The sequence below is a fragment of the Parasteatoda tepidariorum genome, chromosome 3 (assembly GCF_043381705.1).
Source record: "Parasteatoda tepidariorum isolate YZ-2023 chromosome 3, CAS_Ptep_4.0, whole genome shotgun sequence".
Taxonomy (NCBI): Eukaryota; Metazoa; Arthropoda; class Arachnida; order Araneae; family Theridiidae; genus Parasteatoda; species Parasteatoda tepidariorum.
The window spans coordinates 63,895,544-63,908,763 of record NC_092206.1 but is presented as its reverse complement, the minus strand read 5'-3'; the positions used below and the strand labels follow the sequence as shown (position 1 = coordinate 63,908,763).

Below are 13,220 nucleotides of genomic sequence, written 5' to 3'. Positions count from 1 at the left end.
GCATAGATTAGTAATAGGTGCTTTGTGGACAAAATTTTGTAGGTTTTAAATTATTTTTTTTTTAAAAATTTTTACTTGATTTAATAGTTAAGTCTAAATATGGAATATGAATGATGAAATTTCTTAAAATTTGTAATTCATTTTAAAATATGCATACATATAGACACCTGTCCCAAGTGGCACATATTGAAAGGGTCAGTGGTTAACCACTTACTCGTCACACTCCATTTTACAGGGCGGACCCATTCATAAATCTATTAATTCGTTCACAGATAATTTTGACCTGAAACAAAGAACAAATGTTAAGAACTGGCTTTTAACATGAAAAGGATCAAATACGAATTTAAACTACCGTGAACTTATAAATTATGAAAATCCTGTGCTGGTAATGATGATGAGATATCATAAACAAAAGAAGTAACTGATTTTCTTGTGTAAATTTTATTTCTCTATTGAGCAGGCTGTTATTATTAATACTTTTTTTTAACATTTCAGTGACATTCACAAGTTTATTGTTTAATTTCAGTTAGATTCAGTTCAGTTAGTAATAATCTCCACTTCATTACCCCCAGAGGTATTGATTTGTTATGGGAACTTGGGGGACTTTGTGACCCCAACAGATCTAATGTACACCAGTCACCTTTAATGCACCATGTTTTTTTGGGCGGTGGGATTCTAACTCGCGACACGATTCCAACTAGGCTATCCCGGCCCCCAAATAGTTTCTATTGTCTGTGTATATACATGTTTAGATATTAATTTGTTAAGTGATGTATTTCAAAAGTCTTAAGAGAAGAAAGCAGAGTCTTATGATGTGTTACGTGTTGCAGTTAGATAAGAAAAATAATTTAACTCTTGACAATGTGAAGATATATTTCTGAAAACAAGCGATGTAATCCAAGCTATTTGTCACATGGCCATTTCGTCAAATTCATTATCATTCAACATCAAATGCACAATTATTTAAAAGCTATTATTTGTTTGTGGGAATGTTTTAAAGGAATTGTGGATTTGATTTAAGATTTATTTAGATTAGTCCTAATATTTAATCATTTAAAATTACATTTAATTAAAAAATATATGCTTAGTTATTTATATTTTAGTTACTTATCGATTGGTAATTTTACCTCTTTTCAGAATTCTCGAGTTTGAACATTTTAATTCACTTTTAGGCAGTTTTGTAAACTGCTGTACAGTTTCAGAAAGTTTTGTGTAGCAAATTTTGCATGTTTTATCCAAAGCACAAATTAGAGTGGTTTTTTCTTCTGCCCATAGCATTGTTAATTCTGTGATATTTACTTTTGGCATTTTTTCTAGGTCTCATGAGCTACGATCAAAAATCCTTTCTCTTCAACTATTACTTACCATTCTTCAGGGAGCAGGGCCAGTGTTTAAATCCACTGAAATGTTTATCAATGCTATCAAACAATATTTATGTGTTGCCTTGTCAAAAAATGGGGTATCCTCAATTCCGGAAGTCTTTGAACTATCTCTATCAATATTTTTAACTCTTCTTCAAAATTTCAAGACTCATTTAAAGATGCAAATTGAAGTAAGCAGTAGTATCTTTTCTTTATATTTTGTTAATATTAACATGAATTGTTTTTCAAGATATCTCTTACATGTAATATTTTTTTTCAGGTCTTCTTTAAAGAAATATTCCTAAATATTTTAGAAACTTCAAATAGTTCATATGAACACAAATGGATGGTTATTCAAGCCCTTACTAGAATATGTGCTGGTATACAATTTTCTTTATTAACTTCTTGAGTAATCCACACAACATTAAAGAAATTATTTAAATAAAAATCAAAACTTTTTACTATCTATCTATCTAAATAGTATTTTGCATAAATGTCTTAGTACTTTCTATAGATTTTTTTAAAACTTTTGTTTACCCTCCAAAATATAGCTATCAAAACCATAAAATGTGCAAGTATTATCTTGATTTAAGGATTTTATTTTAGCTCTGAAATCTAAAATACTCAAGGCATATTTTCCTGTCTTCCTTATCACACATACAAGAAAATTGCCACTATATTCGATACACTTGAATTCAATTGATTTTTCTATTAAGTCACTTTTAGAGATAAGGATTTGAACTTAACCACTTGAAACATCCCTAAAAAAATTATTGTGTAAAGTCATTAATAACATGTCAGTGGATGAGATGAGGCCCATGGTAGAAAACTGTATACAATGTTTGCACTTCTAAGTTTAAGCTAAGGTCTATCACTCCGTCAATTTGTTTGTAAATATTTTTGTTTATCTGAAAGTTAGATTAACATATAAAAATCAACAGTTAAATTTTGTATTATGCTTGTCTAAGTTATTTTTGTTTTTTTCCTCCTCGTTATTCATTTTTCACTTTAAAATTATCCTAGAGCTCATTATGAATCAGTACGCTCTGTAGTACGACTTCCCATTACTGTGACCTTTTCATTACAACAACCGAGACATGAAGTCCCGTTTACTGTTCTGTAGATATCGTGTCATTTTAACACCCATTAGAGCTATTGAAGTGGTCCATTTATTCCAATATAACGAGGGAAATTTTATTTATTTTTAATTCCTAGAAAACAGGTGTTACAGGTGCACTTTGAAAACTAAACATTTTTCATTGACAGTGAGTTAATGGGTAACAAATGACAGAAGGGATTATTCAATTAAAATTTTAAAAAAAATTAAAAAATTAAAAAAGTAATTTACTAACTTAAATGATAGTAAATATTATATTATTTTGAAGGGATTAATTTATTGAAATAGAAAACAGTTTTTTCTTAGACCATATACTTCAATTGTTTGTTTTTTAACCCATTGTTTTTGTCTCAGCCTCTATGTGCCACGTGAACTTGCAACATCTAGAAGGGTTCTATTATGGAGACAAGATAATTTATGTATATTCCTTTTAGAAGAGACAGTGCAGGAAATTATTTCTTCTATTGTTTTTAGCATTGTATTTAGCTCCTTTTCTCTAATTAATTAAAAGTTTGTTCATACATTTGCTTTATTATTAACAAATTTGTCTGAATATTAAAATTTTATTCATTACTTTTTTTATACGAAGTATGACAAAATAATTGTACTTTGAACAAAAAGCAATCAGTTAAGCCGTTATTCTCAAGAAAGAGCTAAAAATTCTTTTAAATAGTTACATATATATTTTAAACTTTTAATTATGAAACCTGTTTTCGAATTTCTGATTTTATTTTTTCCCTTTTCCAGAGGCTCAAAGTATTGTTGACATTTATGTGAACTATGACTGTGATTTTACTGCTGCTAATATTTTTGAACGTTTAGTCAATGACCTATCGAAAATTGCTCAGGTTTGTGTGCTCAGATATGTAATTGTTTGTACACATTGAATGCTACATTGATTGATTACTACAGCTTTTAATTTCAGCACATTTTAACTTTACAATATTTGAATTTAAATTTAATCAATATTGCTCAGATTTGTGTGCTGAAATATGTAATTGTTTGTACACATTGAATGCTACATTGATTGATTACTACAGATTTTAATTTCAGCTCATTTTACCTTTATAATATTTGAATTTAAATTTAATGAATATTTACATAGAAAAGGTTTGTTTATAAATGTCAATTACCACCATGCTTACAATTAACTGCAAATGAACTAAGCCTTAAGGATTAACTTAATATAAGCAACATGATTTCAATTTTAATTACTATAAATAGTATGAAGCGATCTTATTATTTGAACATTTTATTAAACCTTAAACTTAAAAAAAAGATCACTTTTTAAGATGTGAAGGTGCATTCAGTAATATTAATAATTTATTTCTAATAAATATTTTTTTATTTCAATAACAGTGGTAGATGTAACATTAAAATTATAATCAAAAAATAAAAATCACATATATGCTCTAGAAAAATAGTTTCAGTTTTACTCTGAAGTCCTGAAACTTGTTAAACATTATCTTCATTACAAAGTGGGATACCAAAAAAATAATAATAATAATAATAATATAAAACAATCTATTGTCAAAAATTACAAATAAATAGTATAAAATAAATCGAATCAGATTAGCTAATGAGTATTATGTGAAAAAGTATTAAAATTTATCAGTAGCTCTATCTGTTGATAAAATTTATTCTTCAGGAAAATACCATATATCCCTTGTATGAGTCGACCGCTGAGAAAATTAAATATAAAAATTTTTAAGATTAAAAAAGGAGAAAAAAAATATTAAGTCTACAAATTTTGCTAGTTAAAAATATTTTGCATTGTTCTCTGTGGATATGATATGTTTGCCCTCAAATAAAGATGCTCTGAGATGCCTCCTCAAATAACGATGCATTGACAAATGCTGCGAAGCAAACAGTTATTGAATATGGCACAGATGATGCTCTGAAATCTTTAAATTTGTACCTTTATGGTACGTTTTAAAAGTTTTTATTGTGTTATATTCTTTGAAATACTCTTCAATAAATTCTTATTCTTAATTTTTTTCTATATGTAAAGAAAATATGAAAAAATGCAAAATCAATTGAATATAACAAACTAAAAAAAGTTTTTTAAGGTGAATTGTTATAGAGTTATTCATTACTATCTTATTCATTAATATAATGCATTGATATTTCACGCTCAGCTAATGCCTGACTTTATTACCAGTGACTTTATTTATAATCAACCCCTGATTTTTTTATAAAATTTTGCCGGTTAGAAAACTTGACTTTTACACTGGAATGTACGGTTAGTACTTGTTAGAAAAATGATGTAATTCTTGGGTATGCCAAAAGTCTAATTGGGGAGCGGGCAAATTTCCCACTTTCATTTATGTGTTTGGTTTTTTGAATTGAAGAATAACTTTTTTTAAACATTTTTTTTCTTCCTTTCATGATAGGGAAGACAAGCTTTGGAGCTTGGAGCAACCTCTTCACAAGAAAAATCTATGAGAATTAAAGGTCTTGAATGCCTAGTTTGTATACTGAAGTGTATGGTTGAATGGAGCAAAGACCTTTATGTGAATCCAATACAACAAGCAAATCTGGGTAATTTTTGCTGTCATTTTTATATTTTAGATACACAGTAACTCAAAGGTGTTTGTTTAGATATATATATTACATGTTTTTATTAAACTTAAGTTAGTATTTTTCTGAATGTAATTATGTTAAAATAATTCAGTGGAAAAAGTCCCATACCTGGAATTGTTGAAATTTCAAAATATCTGAAAAAAGGATTTTCAGGATGATGGATTCTAATTGTAAACAACCTCTCACCATAGATATGCCTCCATATAAATGAATACAGAAGTGAAACTTATGCTAATATTTCATTCAGTAATGAATTTTTTTCAAACTTTATTTTGTTTAAAAACCATTTAATGTTTCATATTTAATTTTTTTTAACGGAGGATGCAACTTTATTTTCAATAAAACTTAAGATTGCAAACCATGGTTAGAATTAATTTTGTTGTTTCCTACAGCTACTTTGTTATTACTTTGTAACAACTTTGTGAATGTAGTTAATTACAATTACTTATTTTTAAATTTAGTGTCTACAAATTATTTTTAAACATATTAACTATTTCACTACTTGTAGGAGATGAAGTTTGCTGGAGAAATTAACTCCTATGTTCAAAACTTTTTTCAATAAAGATTTGGCTTATTTAAACATGAGGAATTAAGAAATATTTATTCATGTTTACACGAGCCAGTTTGTTATTCTAAAATTTTTTTTCTTTTCGAATTAGTTCATTTAACTTTAAACTTTTTATATCTTTCTTGCCAACGAATGTTTAATTTAAGAAATTATTCAATACTTAAAATTTCGTTAAGTGTTTAATGCTCTTTTATTCTTGCTAAGAAATTAAGTACATCGAAAGTATGTGTCCTCCTTTTAAACAACATTGATGGTAATCACCAGTGTACATTCGCATGTAAAAGTGTGATAGAAGTGATAAATTATTTTTTATTCGTAATGGTTATTTGGAGTATTAGTTATACATGAGTCTAAATACATAATTCTTGTTAAGGCACTGTCATAATCACAAGGGCATTTTTATTGCATCCATTGATGGACCCTCGAAGCTTTGTGCCTTTCAAATTCGAAAAGTTAGTTGTATTAAAACCTTGTTCCTTTGCTAAACTAATGTTAAAAGTAGTTACCAGAAATTGCTACAAACTACTGCTTTTTTGTATTAAACTACTCACTGCACTGCTTTTTTTTTGAAAAAAAAAGTAGCGACTCTACAAACTATGAAAAAAAGTAGCAACTACAGCAGTTTCACTACTGCACTGCTATTTCTGACCACTGAATATAAATTACATTATTATAATTGTGTTTTATTTAAAAACTATAATTTATGCTTAGCCATTTATTATATGCTGTGACTAAAGATGCGCTATTAATTTAAAATTCTGTAAAATATATTATTGCAGAGTAATGATTTATAATTTTATTTATTTCATTTTGGGAGAATAACTATTTAAAAAAAATTAGTCTTAAGAATTATATCAAAATACTTAATGTAAAATATGATAGATTAAATAGTGGTTGGGAATATAGCAAAAGTTGTTACACTTTGTTTCTTGTAAATAAGTATTACACTAAGTTTATAATCAACAGCTAAGTTTTAACTGTTTTAAAATTGACGTTTATGCCCAAATTTAATTTTCCATTGCATTAAAACTGGTATGATCTGAGCGAAATGTATATTAACAGATAATCCTAAACTTTGCTGATTTAATTTTGCCTGAAAACAAAGATTTTAACAAAGAAATGTGATATTTTATGTAATTGTTTGATTTTTATACTTTTATGGTGTCTTAATTTTTTATGAAATTTTTTTTATTTACTTGTTAAGCATACAAATAGGGTTTTGCAAAAAATAGCATATAAATAAAAAACAGCTTCAGAGATTTTGTTGGAACTCTTATTTAAAATTTTCAGTGACTCGTGAATGGTTGAATTTCAATGATACAGCCCTTAATTTCTTCTGTCAAGGTGGTTGGGAACTCGTTGATGTGAACTTTAGATTCCTTAGAAAAAGTTAATATTCATGAAACACCCCAATTTTAATAACCTTTAACAGTCACCAGCTATTCCTCTAACAATACTTTCCTATGCAGCAATTTATAGCACAAATGGGGTATGACTTATAGGACGTCCTGTATTATGTCAAATTGAATTGTGTTTGCTATTTTTATCCTTATTATTATTTTTTTTTAAACTTTTGTGCTATAATTAACATTACTTTTAAAGGACCTGAGAAGCATAAGGACACTTCAGAAATAGATTCTGGGAAAGGAACTATCACAAGTTATGGTAGCATTAATTCTTTAAGCTCATCATCTAGTTTCACTGCTACTCCAAATGATAACCCTGAGCACATTGAAGTCATGAAGCAGTTAAAAGAAATTAGAGAGCATGGCAATGATTTGTAAGTTCTACTTTTTTTTAATGATATTCTTTAAAATGCACATAAAAGCAATTGTTTTTTTTTCTATGGCTCATTAGAACAAACATTTTATTTATTTTTTTATAATATCACATTACTAGATTCAACCGAAAACCTGATAAGGGAATAGCCTATTTGCAAGAAAATGGCATATTGGGAAATAGTCCAGCTGATATTGCTGAATATTTGCTCACTGAAGAAAGATTAAATAGAACAATGATTGGTGACTTTCTTGGTGACAATAATAAGTAAGATTATTTTAACTTGTATATTTCATTTTTTTTGCTTGTGCTTTTTTTGTGCTTTTTGTTTTGTTTTGTGTTTTTGTTTGTGCTTTTTTTTATAATATACATGTCTTTGGATTATGTAAGCATATTTTTTAATAATTTTTTTCATTATCATCATCTGTTACCATTATCATCATCTATTTAACCTGTTTTTGTCTATGTATTATTGGTATATTTGATTTTTATTCATAAAGTATTTAAAATTCTTAGCTTATTACAGAATGATCAAAATCAACAGAGGCAAATGTTAAAATTTAAAAATAGATCTTGTCTTATTATCGATAATTGGAAACTTCGTTTAAGTTGACAATTATTGATAAGAACATTTTATAAAGTATATAGAAATGGTAAACTTTTATATCTGTAGGTCCAAGATCTCTAAAATTTGATTCACCACCAGCATAAAATAATTAGTGGTCAGGCATTAGATTTTTTTGGCTTTTCATATTTTTCATGTAAAATTTTCCTCCTTTTCTGTCTTTTAGTCACCGTTTTAAGAATCTGAAATTATGCTTATCATAATTGTAAAGCTTTTATCTTGGAACCATTAAGAATGTTTAGTTTATCAATTGCTGACTTAAAACAGAACTTATAGTTTGCAAAATTTTTCTCCTTTAGTCGCCGTTTTGAGAATCTTACATTTTCTGCAACCTTAACCAGATTTCTTATGAAAACTATTTTTCATTCCTTTCAATACGATGTCAAAAGTTTTAGTAGTCTATAAAATCTTATGTCTTCTGTTACGAGAATGATTCAGCTGTAGCAAAATGAGCCAAACATACTTCTTGTGACATTTAGTGGCAAATCCTGGTATTTTATGCTTGCAATTTTATCCTCTAATTTGTGAAAATGTTTAATGAAATAGAAACTAACTTTGAAACATAACTAGCTGTGCAAACTATTGTTTGGAGATAGTATTGTATAGTTTGACTTTTATTTTTGTATACATCTTCACCTGCATATTTTTAGTCAGAGGCATGGATGATTGTTTTCCGTATCAGTGATCTGATAATTTCAACAGAGAATTATTTCGCCTTTTACATTAGAAAAAAAAAACATCTTCAAAGAAAGTTCCGCTTTGAAAGATTTTCGATTATTGCACTAAGTATCGCTAATTCTCTCCATTTTTGTAATATGCATTTTATTTTTACTCCCTGTGTAATATTTCTCCAAGTTTTAATTTTACTGTTACTAATAAGCAAGATTTTGTTTTCATCATTCGACTTTTGAGTTATTCAGGATTTCCAAGTGCCCACGAATTGCAGTTCATATACAAATATCACTTTGTGTATTCATGTAATAAGTCTGACATCGTGATTTGTGCTCATGCGGTTTAAAAATCATGCATTAATGTTGGTATTTATGTGATTTAAAAGTAAAATAACATAATTTCTTTACATAGTAAATAAAATGACATAATTTTAATTTATGTATTTTCGAAAATGACAATTTACAGAAAGTTTACTTTTGGGTTATTTTATGAGTAAGATGATTATTATCAAAATTACAATGTGATTAAGTAATTTTTATTTTATCCTCTTTCCGTTTAAAATAATAGATAGATTTCTTATGACTTCTATATAGTGCATAAAATTCTAACTCTTCTCTTTCAGAAAGCAATTTATTTTTAGACATCACAACTAGTTTAACAACATTGCTAAATTTTTTTCTTAAAATATCATAAACTTAAATTGATTATTGACAAAACTTAGATGCGTGAAAATAAGCTTATGTCTCTATTTCATAGCATAATTTTACTTATTTAAACTTTATTTTGTCACAATATTAAAAAACCTGTTAATGAACTACCATGTTATTTTAGAAATACTGACTATGAGACTGAAGCTAGTGATCATAATAAGTAAGAACATAGCTAATTTTGGCATTGGTAACGAAAATTACTTTTAGCGGATTGATAGAGCAATTAAATTGATGTGTCCTGTGGAATGCCTAGATAGTGTTTTTAGATACGTATAGAATTTGTTTTGCACCATAGTATGTCAACAGTAACTAAAATTAACTAAATATTTTATTTCAATTTCAAATTAAATTTCTATGAATAAAAAATGTAAATTTCAAATTAAAAATGAATTTCTGGGAAAAGATTTCATATCAAATTATTTAATAATGTTTTTTTATTTATTAGAATCAACAGGGAAGTAATGTATGCATATGTCGATCAAATGGATTTTGCAGAAAAAGATATTGTATCAGCTCTACGCAATTTTCTTGAAGGATTTCGTTTGCCAGGCGAAGCTCAGAAAATTGATCGTCTAATGGAAAAATTTGCTTCTCGTTATTGCGAATGCAATTCAAAGTATGTAAACTAATGCTGCAGTTTACAAAGTATGTAAACTGTAGTATTTAAAAAAAATTTTATACAATTTTGGTTTGCTTAAAATATTGTTTAATTATAAATTATGCTTTTTTAATGCCTATAAAAATATTATTTTAAGTTTTGTCTTCAATTTCATGAACTAACTAATAATAACTTAACTAACTTAAATACTACCTATCTTTTTTAAAATAAATTTGTGTTATATTCCTTGGAGCATCATTTTGCAGCTCTAAAATGTAATGCATTTCATTTTAAGCTAATTTTGTTAGTAATTTAGATTGGGTTGAGACGAAATTGTATTTTAAAATTATTATGAGGAATGCTAAAAGATAGATATCTATTGAAAAAATTTCATTAGGTAAAAGCTGGTTTTGAATTTAATTTTAGAATATTTGTTTGCAGAATCTTACTCAAATTAAGAGTGTTAAAGCAAATCAAGTCCATATTAGTATGATATTCCGTTATTTGAGATATAATTTTTTTAGAATTTTTTAATAGATTGTAACTTTAAAATAAGTATTGAAAATCTGTAACATTTTATGTTCAATTCAACATTTTTTTTTAATTAAAAAGATTAGCGAAAGCTTTATTTATCTCTCATTTATAAATCATTTGTAATTAAGTGTTCAATTAATTGTATTTATCTCAAGTTTCTGAGAAAACATTGTCATGGATTCCTCTAGTTGGATTTATTTAAGTCTATTTTAAGCTTCATTTTTCCTGAATTAAATGTTATATAAATAAAAAAGAAAAATTGTCATCACAGATTACAACAAATCAAAGAATTCGTTTGTGGAAGTTTTCTATTTTTAAAAGAATGATCTGTCAACAATAACTAACATAAAATTACTTTTAGCAATATTTAATACTACAGTAGAGCACCGATTATCCGAACTGCTCGGGACCGATCGTGGTTCGGATAATGAAATGTTCGGATAATTGGAAAGTTGTTTAAAACCCAGTTTAAATGATTATTATTTATGCACCAACTTCCCTTCACACTTTTTCTAGGCTTAGGACTGGCAGTACTATCCAAAATAGCTCTGGCGAGTTTAAGACTTTTTTTTTTTCAATTTTTAAATAGATTTTTTTAAACTTTTTTTTTCAATTTGAATCATTTTTATCATTTTTCGGCTTTTTTATAATTTTTTTTGTCAATTACTGATTTTACCACATTTTTCTTTATTTTCTATTGCAAAAGATATCCAGCAAAGACTTTTGTTTCAAAGAACATGCTCTTTTTTGTGCAGCCATATCCCTTATTCTTTTTAAATAAATCAACTGAATTGGATCAACATCATTTTGACGTTCGATGCAATTCATTGCAATATCTAATGAATTTCATGCTTCTTATGAGAAGGTCCACTATCTTGAACTTGATCACATACTTCTTCCTCTTAATCTGAGGAGTTCGGATTTTCATTCAAAATTTCAGAAACAATTTCATGATCATTTAAAATTTGAAATCCTGAGTCGTTTTCAGTGTCTCGACACCAGTCTTCTATTTCTTCTGCTGTATAACCTGGCATCTTTTCACCCGAAAGATCTACCGATTTACAAACTGCAATTTCGTTTGTTTTTCTGATAAGAATTTTATTGTAGAATTTCAGCACTTATCTATTCATAAACACATTCTGCTTTCCAACAATTGTAGATTGTCAAAATGAAGCTCTCATTCTTTGATGATAATTTTCAGTTGAAGAGGGCTAAAGGGGTATGTAGGTTTAACTGTATAACAATACATGTATGTATGGCTACTATAAGAAAACTGCTGAAAAAGGTTGTAAATTAAATATGGTCTTCAGATGTAGTGGATATTATCTATTCCTCTAAATTTAGAAAAATTGTTGATATGTTAAAAAAAATTCTAAACATAAAAAAGAGAAGAAAAAAAAAGCGAATTCGGACATAGTTCGGATAATTGGATGTTCGGATAATAAGGGTTCGGATAATCGACGCTCTACTGTATTTTTAAATATTTAAAAAATATTAATTTAATAATCTATGTAATATAAAGGTATTTGAATAGTAAAAATTTTTATAAACATCCAAACAAAAAAAAAACTAAACTTTAAAAACAAACATTTATAACATAAATGCAAACTTATCTATTTTGTTCTTATTTTTTGTGTGACTAGAAATTTTGTTTGAAAAATTTTATCACTAAGCTAAATTAAACAATGAACTAATGTACTATTTTTATTAAACATTTCTTGTAAGATTTATTAACACTTATTGACAAACATACTGAAATAAATTGAGTTGATTTTTGACATATGATTTAATTTTGACTTAATGTCACACAGAAGTATTAAACTACTAATTATTTGCTCTGGCATATTTCTTATTTTATCAAACTTCTTGTTGCATAAATGATTATTGCAACAAGTTAAATATTCTGAAAGTATCTCCAACTCTTACAGTTTTTGTTTTGCCTTAAATCTAATTTTATTTTACATAATTGTATCTTTAACTGATTTTATTTATTTATGAATCATGTCATCTATTTATGAATCAATCTTTAATATGTTTATATTTATTAATTTTTCTTGATCATATTTCATTAGCTTATTAATTTTTATTTATTTCAGTAATACACTTTTCTCAAGTGCTGATACTGCTTATGTCCTCGCCTATTCTATTATTATGCTTACTACAGATTTACATAGTCCACAGGTAAAATATGCATTTTTTCAAAAAAATGGATATTTAAAAAGATCTTACTTACAATTATTTTAGTTTATTTGAAAAAAATAAGCTTTGACTCAAGTATTGAACTTAAAATTGATGCTCAGTTGAATTTTTCAAGGTCAAGCAGAAAAAAATCACGCTTTTAAACCAATTAAATGTTTTAGTTTATGATATGTAAAAAAATACTGAAGAATTTGGTAAATGGATACATGGAAATAGATAAGCTTGAAAACAAAATGTCTTCATTCATACACCAGAAGTGCACGTCAGTTACTTATTATACAGTTTTCTGTGTAAATAATCTGTTACTGCTAATTTTTAATTGTTCTGTTATCCTTCAAACATTTGGCTTCAACCCTTCAAGCTTCGACCCTCTACTTGATATTATCAGCACAGTTACGTAATATCAATGCATGCATGTTGCGCCTCAATGTTCTTAAATTTTATTGATGCTTTTTAAAATTCGTTTATTTTTCA

At 27.0% G+C, this 13,220-nt stretch overlaps 1 protein-coding gene across 2 annotated transcripts in view; it reads left to right on the top strand.

Moving 5' to 3' along the window:
• LOC107453920 (ADP ribosylation factor guanine nucleotide exchange factor Sec71) overlaps nt 1–13,220 on the top strand; it is a 63,703-nt gene that overhangs the window by 16,770 nt on the left and 33,713 nt on the right. For both annotated transcript variants that reach the window (XM_071178743.1, XM_016070935.4), the window contains 8 exons: nt 1,318–1,552; nt 1,642–1,741; nt 3,226–3,326; nt 4,872–5,019; nt 7,232–7,409; nt 7,529–7,675; nt 9,861–10,031; nt 12,644–12,728. In XM_071178743.1, the coding sequence (XP_071034844.1) occupies nt 1,318–1,552; nt 1,642–1,741; nt 3,226–3,326; nt 4,872–5,019; nt 7,232–7,409; nt 7,529–7,675; nt 9,861–10,031; nt 12,644–12,728 (1,165 nt within the window). The remainder of the gene's footprint in view (nt 1–1,317; nt 1,553–1,641; nt 1,742–3,225; nt 3,327–4,871; nt 5,020–7,231; nt 7,410–7,528; nt 7,676–9,860; nt 10,032–12,643; nt 12,729–13,220) is intronic.